Source organism: Callithrix jacchus, chromosome 10 (assembly GCF_049354715.1).
Source record: "Callithrix jacchus isolate 240 chromosome 10, calJac240_pri, whole genome shotgun sequence".
Lineage (NCBI taxonomy): Eukaryota > Metazoa > Chordata > Mammalia > Primates > Cebidae > Callithrix > Callithrix jacchus.
In genome coordinates, this window is record NC_133511.1 from 24574976 (window position 1) to 24599153 (window position 24178).

The 24178-nt window shown below is 37.6% G+C and overlaps 1 protein-coding gene across 11 annotated transcripts in view; it reads left to right on the forward strand.

Annotated features, from left to right (window-relative positions):
* Nucleotides 1–24178, forward strand: part of CCDC15 (coiled-coil domain containing 15) — a 120268-nt gene that overhangs the window by 27126 nt on the left and 68964 nt on the right. For 7 of the 11 annotated variants that reach the window (XM_054241695.2, XM_035264972.3, XM_035264974.3 and 4 more), the window contains 5 exons: nucleotides 82–702; nucleotides 4041–4163; nucleotides 5719–5793; nucleotides 21411–21497; nucleotides 23264–23367. In XM_054241695.2, the coding sequence (XP_054097670.2) occupies nucleotides 82–702; nucleotides 4041–4163; nucleotides 5719–5793; nucleotides 21411–21497; nucleotides 23264–23367 (1010 nt within the window). The remainder of the gene's footprint in view (nucleotides 1–81; nucleotides 703–4040; nucleotides 4164–5718; nucleotides 5794–21410; nucleotides 21498–23263; nucleotides 23368–24178) is intronic. The other 4 variants (XM_009007049.4, XM_035264977.3, XM_035264982.3 and 1 more) reach the window with 2 other exon arrangements.

Here is a 24178-nt window from a genome sequence, read left to right on the forward strand (position 1 = left end):
ATTATTGTAGGAACCTTTTGGGAAACTTAGAGTATTACTACTGCCTCACATTCTATATTTGGTGTTTATGTTCACTTTTAGAAAGTAAAATTCAAAACTCCATTATTCGTTGTGATGGAAGAGGGGGAGCAAAAGCAGTTACATTTTGAGGGCCTTCAGGATATTCTACCAGAAGCCCAGGATGATTTTCCAGAAGCCGAAGATGATTTGCTGGAAACCCAGGGTGATTTGAAAGGAATCCAGAGCATTGAGCCAGATACCCAGGCTGTTGAGCTGAACGTTCAAGTTACTGAGCCAGAAGGCCAGGCCGTTGAACCGGAAGGCCAGCCTGTTAAGATAGAAACTCGTGGTATTAGGCTGAAACCCCAGAGTATTGAGCTAGAAGAAGGAAGTATTGTTTTGGAAACTCAGGATTTTCTACCCCCAAATCAGCTTTTTCTGTCTGAAAACCAGGATGTCTTACTCAAAGGCCACTGTGTTCTCCCTAAAGACCAGAATATTCTACTCAAATATCAGGACCAGGACTTCCTACCCAGAGACCAGCATGTTCTCCCCAAAGACCAAGATATTCTGCCAAAATATCAGGACCAGGATTTTGAACCTAAAAACCAGGATTTTTTATCTAGAGACCAGCATGTTCTCCTCAAAGACCGGAATATTCTACCCAAATGTCAGGACCAAGATTTTCTACCAAAATATCAGGTAAAATAGAGTGGAAAGGAGATTAAAAAAAAGAAGAAATAAGCTACTTAAGGTTTGGAGTGGGATTTGTAAGGACTACAAGTATACCTTGGAGATATTGTGGGTTCAGTTCTAGGCCATTGCAGTAAAGCAAATATTGGAATAAAGTAAGTCACACAAATTTCTTGGCTTCCCAGTACATATAAAAGTTATGTTTATACTATACTGTACTCTATTAGTGTATAATAGCATAATGCCTTAACAAAGTACATACCTTAATTTAAAAATACTTTATTGCTAAAAAATGCTTACAATTAATCTGAGTCTTCAGCAAGCCATAATCTTTTTGTTGGTGGAGGGTCTTGCCTCAGCGTTGATATCGGCTAACTAATCAGATTGGCGATTACCGAAGTTTGGGGTGGCTGTGGAAGTTACTTAAGACAATAATGAAGTTTGCCACATCATTTGACTCTTCCTTTCATGAAAAATGTCTCTGTAGCATGTGATAATGTTTGATAGCATTTGATCCACAGTAGAACTTCTTTGAGAATTGGAATCAGTTCCCTCAAACCCTGCCACTGCTTTATCAAGTATGTCTGTAATATTCTAAACCCTTTGTTGTCATTTCAACAATGTTCGCAGTAGATTCCATCTCAAGAAAACATTTTCTTTGCTCAGCATAAGAAGTAACTCCTCATCCATTTAAGTGTGAACATGAGATTGGAGCAATTCACTCACATCTTCAAGCTCCACTTCTAATTCTAGTTCTCTTGCTGTTTCTACTACATTGCAGTTACTTCCTTCACTGAAGTCTTGAATGCCTCAAAGTCCATGAGGGTTGGAATCAAATTCTTCCAAACTTCTGTTAAAGTTGATATTTTGGCCTCCTCTCATGATTCATGAGTGTTCTTAATGGCATCAAGAATGGTGGACCCTTTCCAGAGGGTGACAAATAAACTTTGCCCATGTCTATCAGAGGAATCACTATCTATGACACATATGGCCTTATGAAATGTGTTTTATAGATAAGAAGACTCAAAAGTCAAAATTATTTCTTGATCCACAAGCTACAGAATGGGTGTTGTGTTAGCAGGCATGAAAACAACATTAATCTCCTTGTATGTCTTCATCATAGCTCTGGGGTGACTAGGAGCATTGTCAATGAGCAATTTAAAAGGCATGTTTTTTCCTTTTTGGATCAGTCAGTCTCAACAGCAAGTGAAAAATACTCTGTAAACCATGCCATAAACAGATTTGCTGTCATCTTGGCTTTGTTATTCCCTTCACAGAGCACAAGAAAAGTAGATTTAGTATCATTCTTAAGGGCCCTAGGACTTTTGGAATGATAAATGAACATTGGCTTCAACTTAAAAGTCATCACCTGCATTAGCCACTAACAAGAGAGTCAGCCTGTCCTTTGAAACTTTGGCCAGACATTGACTTTTTCTCTCTAGCTGTGAAACTCCTACTCATATTCTTCCAATATAAGGTTGTTTTGTCTACACTGAAATCTGTTGTCTAGTGTGGCCACCTTCATTAGTAATCTTAGCTAGATCCTTGGGATAACTTGCTGCCGCTTCTACATCAGCACTTGCTGTTTCATCTTGCCCTTTGATGTTATAGAGATAGCTTCTTTCCTTAGACCTCATGAACCAACCTCTGCTAACTTCCAACTGGTCTTCTGTAGTTTTTTCAACTCTCTTAGTCTTTATAATATTGAAGAGAGTTAGGGCCTTGCTCTTTTCAGGCTTTGGCTTAAGGAGATATTGTGGCTGGTTTGATCTGTCCATACCTCTAAAACATTTTCCATGTCAGCAATAAGGCTCTTTTGCTTTCTTATCATGTAGTCATTGGAGTACCTTTTAATTACCTTCAAGAACTTTTCCTTTGCTTTCACAATGGGGCTGTTTGGTACAAGAGGCCTAGCTGTCAGACTGACTTGGCTTTCAATAGGCCTACTTCACTAAGCTTAATAATTTCTAGCTTTTGCTTTAAAATGAGAGACGTGTGGTTCTTTCTTTTACTTGAATACTTAAGAGGTCATTGTAGGGTCATAACTGGCCTAATTTCAACATTGTTGTGTCTCAGTGAATAGGGAGGCCTAAGGAGAGGTGAGGGTATGGCCAGGTGGTAGAACAGTGAGAACACATACATTTATAAGTTAGGTTTGCTGTCTTATATGAGCGTGGTTATGGTACCCCAAAACAATTAGGTTAGTAACATCAAAGATCACTGATCACAGATCACCGATCACCATACCAAATATAATAATAATGGAAAAGTCTGAAATATTGTGAGAATTTCCAAAATGTGACACAGAGACATTACATTAGCACATGCTGTTGGAAAAGTGATGTCAATGGATTGGCTTGACTTATGGTTGCCACAAACCTTCAGTTTGTGAAAAACAATATCTGCAAAGAATAGTAAAACCAAGTATGCTATATATTGTACCTGATTTGGAGATCCATGCTTGGAAAAAAACAGTTTCTTGATTGGTCTCTTAAAACTCCAGTGCTCTTACGAAGTGTTAAAGTATTATCAGCAGCGTATTACTCCAAATGAACAATTTGCTGTCTCTGTTCTTTTCTTTTTTAAATCAACATTCTACTCAGATTTTTATGAACAATTTAATTTTTTATTTTTAATCTTCTTCATTAGGAAAAATATTTCTGGCAGCCATTATCTGCTTGGACAGCTGAAAGGTGGAAAAAGGAGTGGCCCATAAGTACTCAGCAGTATTTTTCACACAGGTTCCAAGGCCAGCTCTCCACCAGAGATCAGTTAGACTACAAGGAAGAAGAAAGAGAGCAATAGGAATTAGATTACTTAGGGCTGTGGTTGGACTTTTGTGGAATGTAGTATAGTTTTTTGTTTTATTCCAAAGGTGCCCAATTATATTCTGATCTCAGTTAACTCCAGAATTCTCACTAAAGCCTAAAGTCCTAGCCTGTCATTCTTAACTGAACAATTGATAATTTTGTGTTTATTTCTTTTCAGAAAGCAAATCTGAATCAGCCAGTATCCATTTTGATAGGTAGGCGAGGGAGAGAGGTGCCTCCTCTGGGTGTCCATCAGGATCTTCTATGCAGGCATCATCAGGCCTCCACTGGAGGCAGGGTAGAAAAGAAAAAGGAAGAGACCAACAGGGACCGAATTGTTTAGTTTGGAGTTTTCAAAGGTTGTTCCCAGCTAAACTTCAGAACTGACAAAAAATATGCGTTTCTGTTTTATTCCATAATGTTTTATATTATCCTGAAAAAAACTATGCTTAGGTCTTCAATGAAGCCTAGAGTATTATTGCCATCATGTTACTCTTACTAGACAATTTCTAGTTTTATGATAATTTTCTCTTTTAGAAAGTACATTTTAAGGAGTCATACTCTGATATGACAGAGAAAAAGGGAGTGAAGACTTTTCTTCTGGCAGATTATCGGTGTCTGCCTCCCAAATCCCAGGACCAGGATAACATCAGAAACCAGGTAGAGCAGAATAAAAAAGATATAAACAGGAAGAAAGTACTCGGGTTTTATAAATCCCAAGTGGTAATTTACAATGAGGGACTTTGGAGCTAACCTAAGAATATAGTGTTTGGTTTTTTCAGACGGAGTCTTGTTCTGTTACTCAGGCTGGAATGCAGTGGCACAATCTTGACTCATTGCAACCTCCACCTCCTGGGTTCAAGCGATTCAGCCTCCTGAGTAGCTGGGATTACAGGCACACACCAGCACGCCTGGCTATTTTTTTTTTTTTTTTTTTAGTAGAGATGGGTTGTCAACATGTTGACCAGGCTGGTCTTGAACTCCTGACCTCAGGTGATCCACCCGTGTCTTCCTCCCAAAGTGCTGGGATTACAGGCATGAGCCACCATGCCTGGCCAAGATATAGTATTTTTTTATTCCTTCCTACATTGGTGGAAGGGCCTCCTTTTAGAACAGAGGCCCTGCTTCAGGAGCATACAATGTTAAATCCTAAACAGTTCAGTTCTTCCTGGTCTCTCTCCCTTTTTTTCTTTTCTCTTCTACTTTGTATTTCAGTGGTACAAAAGACCCTGGTCTGTGATTTCTAAGGCAGATGTATCACATTCATATCTTATTCCAGAATCAGTTGACTATTTTAACAATATTATTCTTTAACTTTTACCAGAGCCAACAGTATTGCTGCAAGCATAATGCCCCTACATGAACAATGTAGGGACTGGCAGATACTTAAGATTTGGTGAGTTTGTCAGACTGTTCTGTCCATGGATGGAATTAAGAATTAAGGTCTACATAGTTGAGCTAAAAGTGTAACATCATCCTCATATCAAAATGTATTAGCATGTTTTTACTTGGCTTCATTTCTCTGGAGTTTTCACTGAAGCTTATGATATTATGATTAGCATTACACAACTTTTTTTTTCCTGTAGTTTTTCCTTTAAAACATGTTTCTCAAGCAATCTGTATCTTTTAGTGAGAGAAGAGAGAGTGAGAGGAATTGCTTCTGGACTATCACCAATATGTTGTACCTAAAATTCAGGGCCAAGACTCCCCTAGAGAACAGGTAGAACAGAATACAGTAGGAAGACTGTGTACTTCTAAAAGAGGAACAAGGCTAAATTACATAACATTGAGGCTGAAGCCTGTCAAGCTAGCTTGTTTGTGGGATACATAGAATTAAGGCCTTCAGAATTAAGCTAAGAGTGTAATTTTTTGGTTATTTCAAAATGTGTCAGAATAATCTGGAATTCACTTTAAAATACTCCAGGAAAAACATTGGAGAAGAGAGAGATGAGAAGGCAAAATGTTGCTAAATGTTGAATCTGGGTAATTGTTGAACCTTGGGATTCATTATACTGTTTTTGTTTTTTTTCTGCTTTGATGCATGTTTGGAAATTTTTGTACTGAAAACAAACCACACGCACACACACACCTTTAGCTGTGTTCTGTTATCCTCACCTAGTGTCATTCCTTTGGGATTGCCACCGCAGTCTGTAATATTGTCATTAGCCCATCATTTCTGCTTAGACAATCAGTTTTTGTTTTGTTGTTCCTTTAGAACAAGCATATCAAACCACCCTCATCTTTTGAGAAATGGAAGATTGCAAGAAGAAATACTTCTGGAGTGCCATTGGTATGTTTCACCCAGTATTCAAGATCTGGTGTCTCCTAGGGAAGTAGAGCAGAATGTAGTGACTAAGTAGCAGAGTGTAAATTGCTTAGGTTTTGGTTCAAGATTGACAGGGCAATGTGACTGCTTCGGGAGTTTAGTGTTAAGATCACTAGTAACGGGCAAAGAATATAATGGTTTTTTCTTCTGTGATGCGTCACACCATTCTGACCTATTGAAACTACTTCAGTCGTCTCCACTGAAGCTTTTACTACTGCTACAGGAATGATGTTCCTGCTTAGATAATTTATGTTCAGTGTTTATGTTGTCTTTTAGCACAGGAACTCTGAGCAGGCCTTGCATGATATCACAGATAAGAGATGGAGAAAACTTTCAGAGCACCATGGATATATTTTGCATGAAAGCCAAGATACAGGCTCTGCCAGAGAGCAGGTAGAGCAGGGTATAGTAAAGAGTAAGCAGCAGAAAGCAAATTAGAGTTTGGGTAGGACTTGTCAGAGCTTCCATTACCAAAAAAGATCATGCTGATCATGTTATCTGTTGTTAATATTAGCAATAGTATTATTAATATTATAATGAATAACAGCTTACATTCATTGAACACATGCCACAGCCAATATGGTTTTAGAATTTTTTATGAAGTATCTTATTTGATTTTTATAATAACTATAGAAGATAGATACTATTATTATCCTTGTTTTATAGATGAAATTTAAGATTGCTTTGCAGGTAGAGTTAAGATCCAGAATGGTGACAAGAAGTATAATGTCTACTTCTATGCCATAATATATCAGACTATTCTGACTTATTTAGATTATTATCTTAATTCTAAGATTATTTTAGGTCTCTCATTGAAACCTATGGTTATTTTGGGGAGCATTTGTTGCCCATTTGAAAAACTATGTTTTATATCTATTTTTATAAAAGGTGTATTTCTGATGGCCATTGTCTTTTACAGTGTGAGAGGGGAAAAAATGAGCAGTTTCTGAGGGGCAGGGGTTATGAGGATCTTCTACCCCATGGCCAGGATTAGATCTCCATCAGTAAGCTGGTAGAGCATAGCAGGATTGCTGAGAAATAAACTCATCAGGTTTGGGCTGAAGCTTGTTAGGTTTCTCTTGCCTAAGGTTTGGGGTCATTGAGTTAAGATCTGTAGCTTTTCAAGAAAATGTTACAGTATCCTGGCCTTTGAAGATTTTTCTGTGGCTTAAATGAAGTTTAGTTTATTATCGCTAGAATTTTGCCCCTCTCTGGATAATTTTTATTTTCCAATTTTAAGTTTTTAAAAACAAAGGCTTAAGGCCACCAGCAGAATTAGGCTATATGAAAGAGATTGAAGAGAAATTTTCTCTTGGCCTCTTTGAGAGAGCAGAATTCAAAGGCAAAGAAGCAGAAAATAGAATTTGGGCTGAGGTTTTCAGGACTAAACTGCAATTCTTTGTGATTTTTAGTTTGGGTCTGTAAGGTTGGCCTAATGGTATTGTGCTGTGTTTTAGTCTACGTTGTCATTTATACATCCTGAGCCTTGCCAGTCTCTCTTCTACCTCGGTCTTTTGCACATGGTTTTTCCTCTTGTCTGGGTAGTCTTCCCTTTTTTCTTCATGAAGTCGGTCCCTTCTCATCCTTGAGGTTTCAGCTTAAATGTCACCTTCTTGGAAAAGACTATCCTTACCACCTTATCAAAAATAGATCTCCCTTTTTTGTTTTTCTCTATGCTTGCATTCTATTTGTTTCCTTCTCAGTACAAAACAATTTGTAGTTATTTATTAATTTATGTGCTTTTGTATTGTCTAGAGTTTCCCACTAACCCATAAGTTTCATGAGAGAGGTACCATACCTGTTTTGTTTACCATTATATGAACAGTGCTTGGCACAGTGGCTGGTACCTAGCAGTCACTCGGTAAATACGTTTTGAATGGATTAGCCAGTCAAACATCTGTTGAACACCTTTTAGGTGTTAGACATTGTTTAAGTACTAAATATCAAAGATACAGCTGTGAGCAAGACACGGCACTCAAATTTCAGACAATCTAAAGAAGAGAGACTGATATATAAACATAATTATGAAGCAGTGTAATTAGTGATAGAGGATGCATGGGGCATTCACAAAGCCGGTGAGAGGGGTACTTACTCTAGACTGTTCAATTCAGGATACAGCTTTGGTGGTCTGAATCTCTTCTCGTCCTTCTGCTGTTACTATCCCTGGAAATTTTCAACCCTGGAATAGCATTTTCTCCTTTTTTTGAGACAATCTCACTCTGTCACCCAGGGTGCAGTGCAGTTGTACGATCTTGGCTCACTGCAACCTCTTCCTCCCAGGTTCAAGTGATTCTCGTGCCTCAGCCTCTTGAGTAGCTGGGACTACAGGCATGTGCAACCACGCCTGGCTAATTTTTGTATTTTTTAGTAGAGACAGGGTTTTGTCATGTCTCTAGGCTGGTCTCGAACTCCTGACCTCAAGTGATCCACCTGCCTCGGCCACCCAAAGGTGCTGGGATTACAGTTGAGCCACTACACCTGGCCATCTTTTCTCCCTTTATGTTGCCAAATAATCCAGTCTTATTGAACAAAACATTTTAATAGTGTAGATTTATACCACATTCATACTAAGGGTTTCCAGTCACAACTGGGTTCCAAGGGCGACTTAGCATTTTTTCCTGCTTATTCCCTAGCACCTTGCTCTCCAGTGCCCTACACTGACTGTTCTAAATCTTAACCACTCCTTAAGCTTCTTGCTGCACCCCCATATTCTCAACTTTCGTACAGAAAATAAAAGCTATTACACACTACCTTAACCATTTACTTTTTTTGGTTGCTGTTATTACTTTTTACTATCTCAGAGGAAAAGTTTTCTCTTCAAGGCCCCACCTGCTAATTCTCTCCTTTCAAAGTTAATCACTATCAAGAGTTGTATGCATCCTTTGAGTCCTTTTTATAAGCATTTATACAGATGTACATATAGATACATTTTTAAAAATTGTGCTTAAAATATACATAACATAAAATTTCCCATTTTAATCCTCTCTAAGTATACAGTTCAGTAGTGTTAAGTACACTCACATTGTTGTGCAGCCATCACCACCATCCATCTCCAGAGGTTTTTTAATCTTGTAAAACTGAAACCATATACACGTTAAACAGTAATTTCTCCATCTCATCTCCCCATGTTCCTGGCAACCACGATTCTACTTTCTGTCTTCACGAATTTGATTACTCTAGGTACCTCATAGGAGTGAAGTCATACAGTATTTGCCATTTTGTGACTGCCTTATTTCACTTAGCATAATGTTATTGCATATTGTAGGAGTTACTTCCTTTTTAAGGATGAATAATATTCCTTTGAAATGTATATACTGCATTTTGAATCCATTTATCCATTGACTGTTCCACAATCAGTTTTCTCTGTTCTAGACCTTCCTCTACAGTATGAATCTTGTTGTGTAAGGTTCCTTTTACTCAGCATAATGTTTCTGAGATTCATTCATGTTGCTGCATCAATAATGTGTTCTTTGCATTGCTGTATAGCATGCCATTATTTGAATATATCACAGTTTGTTTATTTAATCTCCTATTGATGGACATTTGAGTTGTTTCCTGTTTGTGGCTATTTGGTATTGGGAATGGGGTGCTGCTACAACAAATATCTAAAAACTGTGGAAATGGCTAAAAAATGGGTAATGGATAGAGGTGAAGAATTTTGAGGCCCATGACAGAGAAAGCCTGTATCATTTTTTAAATTATTGTTAGTTTTTCAGTCTCACTTGGTTGCCCAGGCTGAAGTGCAGTGGCACAATCATAGCTCACTGAAGCCTCGGTGGTGACTCAAGTGATCCTCCTGCCTCAGCCTCCTGAGTAGTTAGGACTACAGGTGTGTGCTAACCACGCTTGGCTAATTTTTGTATTTTTGTAGAGATGTGGTCTTGCTGTGTTACCTTCTCTGGTCTTGAACTCCTGGCCTTAAGTGATCCTCTTGCCTTAGCCTCCCAAAGTGTTAGGATTACAGATGAGAGCCACTGCTCCCGGCCATCATTTTAGAGATATCTTTGTTGTTATAAGCAAAGTATTGGTTGAAATGTGTACATTAAAGATACTGCCACCTGGGTGTGGTGGCTTATGCCTATAATCCCAGCACTTTGGAAGGCTGAGGTGAACGGATCACTTGAGATCAGGAGTTCAATACCAGCCTGGCCAACATGGTGAAACCCTGTCTCTACCAAAGATATAAAAATAAACCGGGCATGGTGGCATGTACCTGTAATTGCATCTACAAGAGTGGCTGAGGCACTAGAATCACTTGACCCTGGGAGGCAGAGGTTGCAGTGAGCTGAGGTTGCACCATTGCACTGTAGCCTGGGTGACAAAGCAAGACTCTTGTTTTAAAAAAAAAATACTGCCAGTGAATCTCAAGGAAATGAGGAACATGTTATTGGAAACTGGGGCAAAGGTATTCCTTGTTATTTAGCAGTAGAAAGCTTAGTTAAACTGTGTTCTATAGTTGTATGGAAGGCAGAACTTGTAAGCAATGAACTTGGAAATTTATCTGAGATTTGCAAGCAAGGTGTTAAAGGTACAGTGTGGTTTCTTTTTGTCACTCCTCAGAGAGTCTGCCAGGGTCTCTCTGGAATCCCTCTCTCCATCTTGTGTACTAGAAATTATTCAGGCAGTAATCTGGGGCAATTGTGCTGACTACATTTGTTTCCTATCTATGAGGAATAACTATACTGTGCTTCCTTATAGTCAATGTATGAAAACAATTCTTTTATAGATTTTTTTTGTTTTTTATTTTTTCAGTCTTCAGGCAGGAATATAAATTTCCGTTCTATTATTGCATTGTGGCTTCAAGCAGAAGTCTCTTTATTTAAATATTATTTAATTTCATTCTAATTGATCTGTTATCTTTTTGGCTGTATCTCTTCATCTTATCTTATAATGGCTGCTCTGAAGATTACAGTATACATACCAAACCTTTCACAGTCTACTTTGAGTTAATAGTTTACCATATTAAGTAAATGTAGAAGCTTTATAATCATACAGGTCCTTTTACCTTTTCCTCTTCATAATTGTCATATATGTTCCATCCGCCCACACTGAAGACTTCATCATTTTTTTGCCTTCAATAATCATACATGTTTTTGTGAAAAACTTGGGAGAGAGAGTCTCTACTTATTGAATCTTTTTGTTGCTTGTCTTTCATTCCTCAAGTTTCAGATTCCTCCTGGTGTCATATTTCAGCTAACTTTTTTTTTTACCTTTTCTTGTAATGCAGGTCTTCTAGCAATGCATTTGCTTGATTTTCTTTCAACTGAGAATATCTCTTTTGTCATCAGTCCTAAAGTATTTTTTGTCATCGGTCCTAAAGTATTAAACTAAAGAGCTTCTGCATGGCAAAAGAAACTATCATCAGAGTCAACAGGCAACCAATAGAATGGGAGAAAATTTTTGCAATCTACCTATCTGTCAAATGGTATCCAGTATTTTTACTGGATATAGATTTCTGGGTTGACAGTTATTTTCTTTCAGCACATTAAAAATAGTGTTTAACTGTCTTCTGGTTTCCACAGTCTTTTTAAAAAAAGTATTTTACTATACTATATTTTAAATTCTGGGATACATGTGCAGATCATGCAGGTGTATACATGTGCCATGGTGGTTTGCTGCATCTATCAACCTGTCATCTACGTTAGGTATTTCTCCTAATGCTATCCCTCCCATAGTCCCCACCTGCCCACCAACAGACCCCAGTTTGTGATGTTCCCCTTCCTGTGTCCATGTGTTCTCATTGTTCAACACCCACTTATGAGTGAGAACATGTGGTGTTTGGTTTTCAGTTCTTGTGTCAGTTTGCTGAGAATGATGATTTCCTACTTCATCCATGTCCTTGCAAAGGACATGAACTCATCCTTTTTTATGTCTCCATAGTATTCCATGGTGTATATGTGCCACATTTTCTTTACCAGTCTATCATTGATGGGAATTTGGGTTGGTTCCAAGTCTTTGCCATTGTGAACAGTGCCACAATGAACATAGGTGTGCATGTGTCTTTATAACAGAATGATTTATCATCCTTTGGGTATATACCCAGTAATGGGATTGCTGGGACAAATGGTATTTCTAGTTCTAGATCATTGAAGAATCGCCACACTGTCTTCCACAATGGTTGAACTAATTTACACTCCCACGAACAGTGTAAAAGCATTCCTATTTCTCCACATCCTCTCCAGCATCTGTTGTCTCCTGATTTTTTGATGATTGCTATTCTAACTGGAGTGAGATGGTATCTCATTGTGGTTTTGATTTGCACTTCTCTAATGACCAGTGATGATGAGCTTTTTTTCATATGTTTGTTGGCTGCATAAATGTCTCCTTTTGAGAAGTGTCTGTTCATATCCTTGGCCCACTTTTTGATGGGGTTTATTTTTTTCTTGAAAATGTGTTTAAGTTCTTTGTATATTTTAGATATTAGCCCTTTGACAGATGGGTAGATTGCAAAAATTTTCTCTCATTCTATTGGTTGCCTGTTGACTCTGTTGATAGTTTCTTTTGCCATGCAGAAGCTCTTTAGTTTAATTTGATCCCATTTGTCTATTTTGGCTTTTGTTGCTATTGCTTTTGGTGTTTTAGTCATGAAGTCCTTGCCCATGCCTTTGTCCTGAATGGTATTGCCTAGGTTTACTTTTAGGATTTTTATGGCTTTAGGTCATATGTTTAAATCTTTAATCCAACTTGAGTTAATTTTTGTATAAGGTATAAGGAAGGAATCCAGTTTCAGCTTTGTGCATTTGGCTAGCCAGTTTTCCCAACAGCATTTATTAAATAGGGAATCCTTTCCCTATTGCTTGTTTTTGTCAGGTTTGTCAAAGATCAGATGGTTTTAGATGTGTGGCATTTTTTTCTGAGGCCTCTATTCTGTTCCTTTGGTCTATATCTCTATTTTGGTAGGAGTATCATACATACGGTAGCCTTGTAGCATAATTTGAAGTCAGGTAGCATGATGCCTCCAGCTTTGTTTTTTTTTTTTTTGCTTAGGATTTTCTTGGCTATGCGGGCTCTTTATTGGTTCCATATGAAATTTAAAGTAGTTTTTTCCAATTCTGTGAAGAAAGTCAGTGGTAGCTTGATGGGGATAGCATTGAATCTATAAATTACTTTGGGCAGTATGGCCGTTTTCATGATATTGATTCTTCCTAACTATGAGCATGGAATGTTTTTTCATTTGTTTGTGTCCTCTCTTATTTCTTTAAGCAGTGGTTTGTAGTTCTCCTTGAAGAGGTCCTCCACATCCCTTGTAAGTTGTTTTCCTAGGTATTTTATTCTGTTTGTAGCAATTGTGAATGGGAGTTCACTCATGATTTGGCTCTCTGTCTGTTATTGGCTTATAGGAATGCTTGTGATTTTTGCACATTGATTTTGTATCCTGAGACTTTGCTGAAGTTGTTTATCAGCTTAAGAAGATTTTGGGCTGAGACGATGTGGTCTTCTAAATACACAGTCATATCATTGATTTGAATTCCTCTTTTCCTAATTGAATACCTTTATTTCTTTTTCTTGCCTGATTGTGCTAACCAGAACTTCCAGTACTACGTTGAGTAAGAGTGGTGAGAGAGGTCATCCTTGTATTGTGCCAGTTTTCAAAGGGAATGCTTCCAGCTTTTGGCCGTTTAGTATGTTATTGGCTACGGGTTTGTCATAAGTAGCTCTAATTATTTTGAGGTACATTTCATCAATACTTAGTTTATTGAGAGTTTTTAGCAGGGAGGGCTACTGAATTTTGTCAAAGGCCTTCTCTGCATCTGTTGAGATAATCATGTGGTTTTTGTCTTTGGTTCTGTTTATGTGATAAATTATGTTTATTGATTTGTGTATGTTGAACTAGCCTTGCATCCCAGGGATGAAGCTGATTTGATTGTGGTGGTTAAGCTTTTTGATGTGCTGTTGGATTCAGTTGGCCAGCATTTTATTGAGGATTTTCACATCAATGTTCATCATGGATATTGGGCTGAAACTTTCTTTGTTAGTTGTATCTTTGCAGGTTTTGGTATCAGGATGATGCTGGCCTTGTAGAATGAGTTAAGGAGGATTCCCTATTTTTCTATTGTTTGAATAGTTTTAGAAGGAATGGTACCAGCTCCTCTTTGTACCTCTGGTAGAATTAGGCTGTAAAACCATCTGGTCTTGGACTTTTTTTGGCTGGTAGGCTGTTAGTTGCTGCCTCAACTTCAGAATTTGTTATTTTTCTATTTAGGGGTTCGACTTCTTTCTGGTTTAGTGTTGGGAGGGTGTAAGTGTCCAGGAATTTACTGATTTCTTCTAGATTTTCTGATGTATTTGCATACAGGTATTTATAGTATTCTCTGATGGTAGTTTGCATTTCTGTGGGATCGGTGGTGATATTCCCTTTATCATTTTTTATTGCATCTATTTGATTCTTCTCTCTTTTCTTCTTTATTAGTCTGACAAGTGATCTATCTATTTTGTTGATCTTTTCAAAAAACCAGATTTCAGATTCATTGACTTTTGAAGGCTTTTTTTGTGTGTCTATCTCCTTCAGTTCTGCTCTGATCTTAGTTATTTCTTGTCTTCTGCTAGCTTTTGAATTTGTTTACTCTTGCCTCTCTAGTTCTTTTAATTGTGATGTTAGGGTGTCAGTTTTAGATCTTTCCTGCTTTCTCTTGTGGGCATTTAGTGCCCTCTACACACTGGTTTAAATGTGTCCCAGAGATTCTGGTATGTTGTGTCTTCATTCTCATTGGTTTCAAAGAACATCTTTATTTCTGCCTTCATTTCGTTTTTTATCTAGTAGTCATTCAGGAGCAGGTTGTTCAGTTTTCATGTGGTTGTGCGGTTTTGAGTGAGTTTCTTAATTCTGAATTCTAATTTGTTTGCACTGTGGTCTGAGAGACTGTTATGATTTCCATTCTTTTGCATTTGCTGACAAGTGTTTTACTTCCAGTTATGTGGTCAATTTTAAAATAAGTGTGATGTGGTGCTGAGAAGAATGTATATTCTGTTGATTTGGGTGATGTCTATTAGGTCTACTTGGTCCAGAGCTGAGTCGAAGTCCTGGATATTCTTGTTAAGTTTTTGTCTCATTGATCTGTCTAATATTGACACTGGGGTGTTAAAGTCTCCCACTATTATTGTGTAGGAGTCTAAGTCTCTTTGTAGGTCTCTAAGAATTTGCTTTGTGAATCTGGGTGCTCCTGTATTGGGTCCATATATATTTAGGATATTTAGCTCTTCTTGTTGCATTGATCCCTTTACCATTACATAATGCCCTGATCTTTGTTGGTTTAAAGTCTATTTTATCAGAGACTAGGATTACAACCCCTGCTTTTTTTTTTGCTTTCCATTTGCATGGTAAGTCTTTCTTCATCCCTTTGTTATGAGCCTATGTGTGTCTTTGCACGTGAGATGTATCTCCTGAATATAGTACACTGATGGGTCTTGACTATCCAATTTGCCAGTCTTTGTCTTTTAATTGGGGCATTTATCCCATTTACATTTAAGGTTAATATTGTTATGTGTGAATTTGATTCTGCCATTATGGTTCTAGTTGGTTATTTTGCTCATTAGTTGATGCATTTTCTTCTTAGGGTCAATGATCTTTATGATTTGGTATGTTTTCCCAGTTTCTGGTACCAGTTGTTCCTTTCCATGTGTAGTGCTTCCTTTAGGAGCTCTTGTAAGGCAGGCCTGTTGGTGACATAATCTCTCAGCATTTGCTTGTCTGTAAAGGATTTTATTTCTCCTTTGCTTATGAAGCTTAGTTTGGCTGGATATGAAATTCTGGGTTGAAAATTATTTTCTTTAAGAATATTGAATATTGGCTCCACTCTCTTCTGACTTGTAGGGTTTCTGCAGAGAGATCTGCTGTTAATCTGATGAGCTTCCCTTTGTGGGTAATGCAACCTTTCTTTCTGGCTACCCTTAACATTTTTTCCATTGTTTCAACCTTGGTGAAAATAACGGTTATGTGTCTTGGGGTTGCTCTTCTTGAGGAGTATCTTTGTGATGTTCTCTGTATTTCCTAATTTGAATGTTGGCCTGCCTTGCTAGGTTGGGGAAGTTCTCCTGTATAATATTCTGAAGAGTGTTTTCCAACTTGTTTCATTCACCCCATCACTTTCAGGTACACCAATCAATGTAGATTTAGTCTTTTCACATAATCTGTTTCTTGGAGGCTTTGTTCTTTTTTTTTTTACTCTTTTTTCTCTAATCTTGCCTTTTCACTTTATTTCATTGAGTTGATCTTTAATCTCTGATATCTTTTCTTCTGCTTGATCGATTCAGCTATTGAAACTTGTGTATGCTTCACAGGGTTCTCGTGCTGTGTTTTTCAGCTCTATCAGGTCGTTTATGTTCTTTTCTAAACTGGTTATTCTAGTTAGCAATTTGTCTAACCTTTTTTCAAAGTTCTTAGCTTGCTTGCATTGGATTAGAACATGCTCCTTTAGCTGGGAGAAGTTTGTTATTACTCACCTTCTTAAGCCTACTTCTGTGAATGTGTCAAACTCATTCTCCATCCAATTTTGTTCCCTTGCTGGTGAGGAGTTATGATTCCTTGGAGGAGAAGAGGGGTTCTGGTTTTTGGAATTTTCAGCCTATTTGTGTTGGTTTCTCCCCGTCTTTGTGGATTTATCTACCTTTGGTCTTTGAAGTCAGTGACCTATGGATGGGGTCTCTGAGTGTATGTCCTTTTTGTTGATGTTTATGCTTAGTTTTTCTTCTAACAGTCAGGTCCCTCTGCTTCAGGTCTGCTGGAGTTTGCTGGAGGTCCACTCCAGACCCTGTTTGCCTGGGTATCACCGGCAGAAGCTGCACAACATCGAAGATTGCTTATGAGGTGTCTATTGGGCCCTACTTGGAGGTGTCTCCCAGTCAGGATACATGGGGGTCAGGGAGCCACTTTAGGAAGCAGTCTGTACTTTATCAGAGCTCAAACGTTGTGCTGGGATATCCGCTGCTGTCTTCAGAGCTGCAACACAGGGACATTTAAGTCTGTTGAAACTGTGTCCACTACTGCCCCTTCTCCCAGATGCTCTGTCCCAGGCAGGTGGGGCTTTATTTATAAGTCCCTGACAGGAGCTGCTGCCTTTTTTCAGAGATGCACTCAGTTGGAAATGTGAAATCACCTGCCTTCTACATTGATTTATCTGGGAGCTGCACACCAGAGCTGTTGCTATTTGGCCACCTTGGGAGATTCTCCTGGTTTCCATAGTCTTTAAGCACATTTGTAATTATTTGAGTTGCTGTTGTTCTACATGTAATATCTCTATTTTTTTCTGACTACTTACCAAACTCTTAGTTTTTGGTTTCCAGAGTTTAATTATGATGTGTCTGGGAATAATGTTTTTTAGTTTATCCCATCTCAGGTATGATGAATATTTTCAGTCTGTAAATCTAGATCTTTTACCAAATTTGGGAAGTTTTTTGCCATTATGTCTTCAAATGTTTTTTGTGTACCAATTATTTTCTCCTTTCCTTCTGCAACTCCAGTGACCCAAATGTGAAACCTTTTGCTATTGTCCCACAGAGGCATAATTGACATTAATTGGCTGTTCATTTTTTTTCCGGTCTTATTTTTTTCTCTTTGTGCTTCACACTGGGTCATTTATGTTGATCCAGTAGATTCAAGTTCACTGACTTTTTTCCATTCTTCTATTGAGTCTATCCAATATTTCACATACTGTGTTTTTCTGTCTCTAAAATTTGGATCTGTATTTATTTTATATAATTTTTATTTTTGTGCTGAGAACTTCTGTATTTTCTTTCACTTCAATTGTGTCTACCTTTGCCTCATGGATATAGTATTAATCTCTGCTTTAAAGGTTTTGCCTGTTAATTCAACATCTGGGTCACTTTGGAATTAGGATCTGTTTATTATCTTTACTCTTCAAAATTGGTCACATCTTCCTGGTTTCTTTTGTGTCAACTAATTTTAAGTTGTATCCTAGAGTGTTTTTTTTGAGATGGAGCCTCCCACTCTGTAACCAGACTGGAGTGCAGTGGTGTGATCTTGGCTCACTGCAACCTCTGCTTCCTGAGTTCAAATGATTCATGTGTCTCAGCCTCCCCAGTAGTTGGGATTATAGGTGTCCACCACCATGCCAGCTATTTTTATTTTTTTTTATTTTTAGTGGAGACAGGGTTTTGCCGTATTGGCCAGACTGGTCTTGAACTCCTGACCTCAAGTGATCCACCCACCTTGGCATCCCAAAGTGCTGGGATTATAGGCATGAGCCACCGCGCCTGGCTAACATTTTAAATATTATATTGTGAGACTCTGGTTTCTGTTAAAATCTTCTGAAGAATATTGTATCTTTTGTTTGTCTGTTCTAGCAGGTAGTCAACCTGGTTAAATTCCAACTGTAAGTGATCTCTCCTGTGCACAGTGGCTCTAATGTTAGTTTTCAAAGTTTTCATTATATTTCTGTAGGCCTGTCCCATGCATGCTCAGTACAGGGGTGATTCTGAGGTATGTGCCAGTTTACGCACAGAATTAAGGGGGTCTACTTTCTAGCACACCTCTGTTTGGGTTATCCCCTATACTCTCCAGATCCCAGGAGCTACATTTCCCAGAAGTCTTAGTTACAATCGATGAGGGAGGGAGGGAGGGGGAGAGAGAGAGAGAGAGAGAGAGAGAGAGAGAGAGAGAGAGAGAGAGAGAGAGAGAGAATAACCAAAAATTTTAGAGATGTTTCTCGTTAACATTTTGCTTTATACATTTTCAGACTTTTAGAGTCATAAAAAAATAACTTTAAAAATAATAATAGCTTTATTGATATAGAAACACGGAATCAGCAAATACTGAATTTTGGCTCCAAGGGGAGAAACTGGGGTAGGTTCCTGCAAGCCCCTGGTTACACCATTTTTATCAACTAATCAATATATAACCTTATTTTTAATATATTTCTCTTTAAAACACCTTTTTAAATATATATATGGTTGATCTGTTAACATGAAATCATAGCAAACAACACTGTAACTCATGCTGGAATGAAGCTTATCTAACATACATATTTTTTCCATAAGGCACACCACTGCCTTTTTGTGCTTAGGAATAATAGACAGTACTTCAGCTATGCATGGGGACCATTTTTAACAGTGAAATCACCAACACAGAAAACAAAAATGCAGAAAAACTTGACAATAAATAGACTGCAAAAAGGACATTTATTTACAGTATGAGAGCTGAAACAAAAAGGCAGAGTATCACCTTGTTCAGCCTTAGTTGGCAGCATGCATATTGGGTGACTCAAATTTTTCACAGCTCAGTGCATGTCTGCAAAGGACTGCAAAAACACCTTGAGTATTGGGATTACACATAAATTTCAGTGAATAGGCAAATATGTAATATGAAAATGATGAATGTAATTCACATACATACAATTAGCCTATTTAAAAACAGTGTTTTTAATATTTACGGGGTTGTGTAAAAATCACAGGTTGTGTTTGTGGTATTAACCACAATCAATCTGAGAACATTTCATCACCTCCAAAAGTCTGTACCACTTTCTTTTCCCCTTAGCCCCACCTCCAGTCCTAGTCAGCCACTAAGCTATTTTCTATATTTACAGATTTGCCTATTCTGGATATTCTGTATAAAGGGGATCGTGAAATAAGTGGCTTTTTGTGACTGGCTTCTTTTACTTAGCATACATTTTAAAATCCACTGATGTTGTAGCATATAGCCGTACTTTGCTCCTATCATTGCTGAAAAATATTTCGTTTTGTGCATATTGCACATTTATCAATTGATGGAAGTTTGGCTTATTTCTTCTTGGCTATTATGAATAATACTGCTGTGAACATTTGTGTACAAATCTTTTTGGGGGCATATTTTTCACTTCTCTTGGGCATATACCTCATAGTGGAATTGCTGGAATGTATGATAACTCTGTGCTTAACCTTTTGAGGACCTGTCAAACTGATTTCCAAAGTGACCGCACCATTTTTCATTCCCACCAGCAGTATACGAGGGCTCAAATTTTTCCATATCATCACCAACACTTGTTATTTGTATTTTTAATTATTGCCATCCAAGTGGATGTGAAGTAGCATCTCACTGTACTTTTTATTTGTGTTTTTTCTGATAGCTTATGATGTTGAACACCTTTTCATGTGCTTACTGACCATTTGTGTATCTTGTTTAGAGAACTGTTAGATCCTTTGCCCATTTTGTAATTGAGTTATTTGTGTTATGATTATTGAGTATGAGAGTTCATAATATGTTCCAGACACCAAGTTCCTTATCAGATACCTATGATTTGCAAATGTTCTCCTGTTCTGTGTGTTGTCATTTACATTCTTGATGGTTTTCTCTGAAGCACAAAAGTTTTTAATTTTGATAAAGTCCAATTTGTCTACTTTTTCTTTCATGGTTTGTGCTTTTACTATCATATCTAACAACCTAAATTTGTTGATCGAATTGGGGAATGCTGCCATCTTAACAGTATTAGGTATTCCAGTCCATAAACATGGGATGTCTTTCCATTATATGGGTCATCTTTCATTTTGTTAAAACAATGTTTTGTATGTTTCCGAGTATAAAATTTACACTTCCTCTGTTAAATTTCTAAGTGTTTTATTCTTTTTGAAGATATTGTAAATGTAAATTTTTTCTTAATTTTGTTTCTAGATTGTTCATCACAAGTCTAGAAATACAGGCCAGGTGCAGTGGCTCACGCCTGTAATCCCTGCACTTTGGGAGTCTGAGGCAAGCCGATCACCTGAGGTCAGGAGTTCGAGACCAGCCTGGCCAACATGGTGAAACCCTGTCTCTACTAAAAATACAAAAAATTATCTGGGCATGGTGGCAGGTGCCTGTAATCCCAGCTACTTGGGAAGCTGAGGCAGGAGAATTGCTTGAACTTGGGAGGTGGAGGTTTCAGTGAGCTGAGATCTTGCCATTGCCCTCCAGCCTGCACAAGAAGAGCAAAATGCCATCTCAAAAAAAAAGTATAGAAATACAATTGACTTTTATATATTGATTATGTGTTCTGAAACCTTGAAAGATAAATGACTTTTAAACTAAAGGGATGAAATAATTTTAAGCTTTTTATTTCTCAAAGTTGGAGATCATTATTTGACCCATGTAATGTTCAAGTAGATATACCAAGTTATGTTATAATCCTGTCCCAGTAAGTATGGGTGGAAATTAGCCTGTTTCCTCTATACCATGCCAGTGGATTGATATAATATTTTCTCTGGACTCATGCCCACTAAAAGGGTTGTATAAATTCAAGGTGATTATATATAGAATTGAAATATTAAGGAATCTGACTATATATCCTAGATTCTAATCCAAGCACACTCATGACAGTGATTTCAAGTGAACACTTTAAAAGAACTTTCATTTTGAACATTAAAAAATTTTTTTGTTTATTCATGTTTTTGACCTGAACCTTTTTTTTGATTTATTATTTTGTGTTTGGTTAATTCCTTCTGAAAGAGCTTCCTTTCATTTTTTTTATTTCTTTCTTTACATTTGCTTTTTTTTTGTTTGTTTGTTTATCTGATTGAGCTCAAGTTTGTTTGCAGAAGAATAGATAAAAATGTCAAAATGGTTCATGGGTAGCTTTGGTAATTTTGTCACTTTGTGTGACTAAACCTTCCAACAGACTTATTATCAATCAGGATCGAGCACTGAATTCCAGTCATCACTGGCATGTCAGTCTGGCATAGATAAAGAAGAAGATAAGAAAGAGGTATGTAATGATACTGCTTTTGGACGCCAATATTTCTACTGTGATAGTATTAATATAAGAAATTGGAAGCAGCTTATTGTGTCCTAACACATAAAAAGCTAACACCACAAATTTTATAAATAAAAGAAGACAAGTTGCTTGAATCATTATAATGTGTTGAGTTTCTTTTCCAAGATCCTAGGAGTTAGGGTACATTGTTGTGAAATCAATTATTTGTTACTAATAAATTTCTCCAGCTGGTGTATATTTGCCACTGTAACTTATTTAAAGGAAGATAATTACTTTATGGCTTTTTTTTTTTTTTCTTTTCAGTATAAAGTTTGTTTAAACCAATAGATCTTAACCCTGGCCATGCACCAGAATCAGATGGGGAGCTTTGTTCAAAATACAAATATGCCTAGATCTGAACAAGAAGTACCAAATCAGTATCTGAAAACAGAGGTTTAGGGCATTTGTGTTTTTTAAAAATACCACTGGTGATTTTGATGCAGCCTCACTATTGAGGTACTATTTAGACCTTCGATAATTTTTACCAAAAAGCCCTGTACTACTCTGGTATATACATAGACATGCTTTTTGCTCATTGAATGGCTTGTGTATTTAAAAGAGTATATATAAATCCAGAAGTAAGAACAGATCACAGAGTCTAGTAGCATGTGCTTTTTTTTTTGAGACGGAGGCCAGTCATGCAATCTAGGCTCACTAAAACCTCCACCTCCTGGGTTCTAGCGATTCTACTGCCTCAGCCGCCTGAGTAGCTGGGACTACAGGCATGCACCACCACGCCCAGCTAATTTTTGTATTTTTTGGTAGAGATGGGTTTCACCATATTGTCCAGGATAGTCTCGATCTCTTGACCTAGTGATCTGTCTGCCTCTGCCTCCCAAAGTGCTGGGATTATAGGCCTGAGCCACTGTGCCTGGCCGCACTTGCTTTTATTGTACTTGTTTTGTTTATGAATCTGAGGTTTTAGTATACCTCAGCCCTTCTACCCTCCATGCCATGTTAGGCTAGGCTTCAAGTATGCTTTTGTGGTGCTTTTCTTGTTGTTGTTTTAATGAGATGGAGTTTCACCCTTGTTGACCAAGATGGAATCCAATGGTGCAATCTTGGCTCACAGCAACCTCTACCTCCTGGGTTCAAATGATTCTCCTGCCTCAGCCTCCCAAGTAGCTGGGATTACAGGCGTATGCCACGACGCCTGGCTAACTTTTTTGTATTTTCAGTAGAAATGGGGTTTCACCATGTTGGCCAGGCTGGTCTCAAACTCCTGACCTCAGGTGATCTGCCCTCCTTGGCCTCCCAAACTGCTGGGATTACAGGTATGAGCCACCATGCCAGGCCTGTGATACTGTTTTAATTTTGAAAAGTTAAAGTAACTGTTAGTTCTGTTATAAAATACCTTTTACATTCTTTCTGTGGCTCTGCTTTTATGGTACTTACTACTTGGGAACACAGAGTAAATGCAGTATATATCTTATCATATCAAATATCACTTCCTCAAGTACTATGGACGGGGCTATACTAAAGGCAAACTAAATTAGTACTTCTTTCTTTGGTTTGCCTATTAACATGTAAATAGCTATGTGCTTGAAAATATAAAATTCTTGTGTATGTGACATCCTGAGTTACCATAGACAGAAGGAAATCACAAGTAATTTCTATGTATCTATTTTTGTTGCTTGTTTTTGTTTTTGTCTATGGCATAAAAATATTTTTTGTCCTCTGAAAGCAGAATCTTAGTAATTTTAACTTCTTTCCCTTAGCGTCAAAAGCAGTACCTGAGACATAGACGACTTTTCATGGATATTGAGAGAGAACAAGTAAAAGAACAACAAAGGCAAAAAGTACAAAAGATGAAAATTGAAAAGTAAGTTATTCGATCTGCCCTGTGAGCCTTAAATTGCCAATTAGGATGTTTTTGGAAGACAAACTTTAGAAAAAGGTAACAGTTTTGCCTTCTGATCTGAAAACAGCTGTTTTTTATCTGGGTAAAGTATTGGAAGATGATAAACAGCTATGGTTTGGTTTTTTGGTTTGATTTTCTAATAGACTTGATTTTTTAGGGTACTTTTAGGCTCACAGCAAAACTAAGCACAAAGTACACAGAGTATACTTTGTGTCCCACAAATGCATAGCCTCTTCTCCTACCATCACTATCCTGCACCATACTCATACAATTTGTTAGAACTGATGAACCAACACTGACACATTATTATTACCCAAAGTCCATAGTTGACATCAGGGTTCACCTTTGGTGTTAGGCATTCTATGGGTTTTGACAAATACATAATGTCATATGTCTACCATTATGGTATTATACAGAGTAGTTTGACTGCCCTAAAATCCTCTCTCTGCCTATTCCTCCCTCTTTAAACCCTATCTTGTGGGAACCACTGAACTCTCTACTGTCTCCATGGTTTCACCTTTTCTAGAAAGACATATAATTGGAATCATACAGTATGCATGTAACCTTTTCAGATTGGCTTTCTGTACTTAGAAAAAAATGCATCTACCTTTCCTCCAGTGCTTTTTAATGGCTTGATATCTCATTTATTTTTAGCACTGAATAATATCCCATTATCTAGATGTATCACAGTTTAGTTATTCATTCACCTACTGAGGGACATATTGTTTGCTGCCAATATTTGGCAATTATGAATAAAGCTACTTTAAAACCG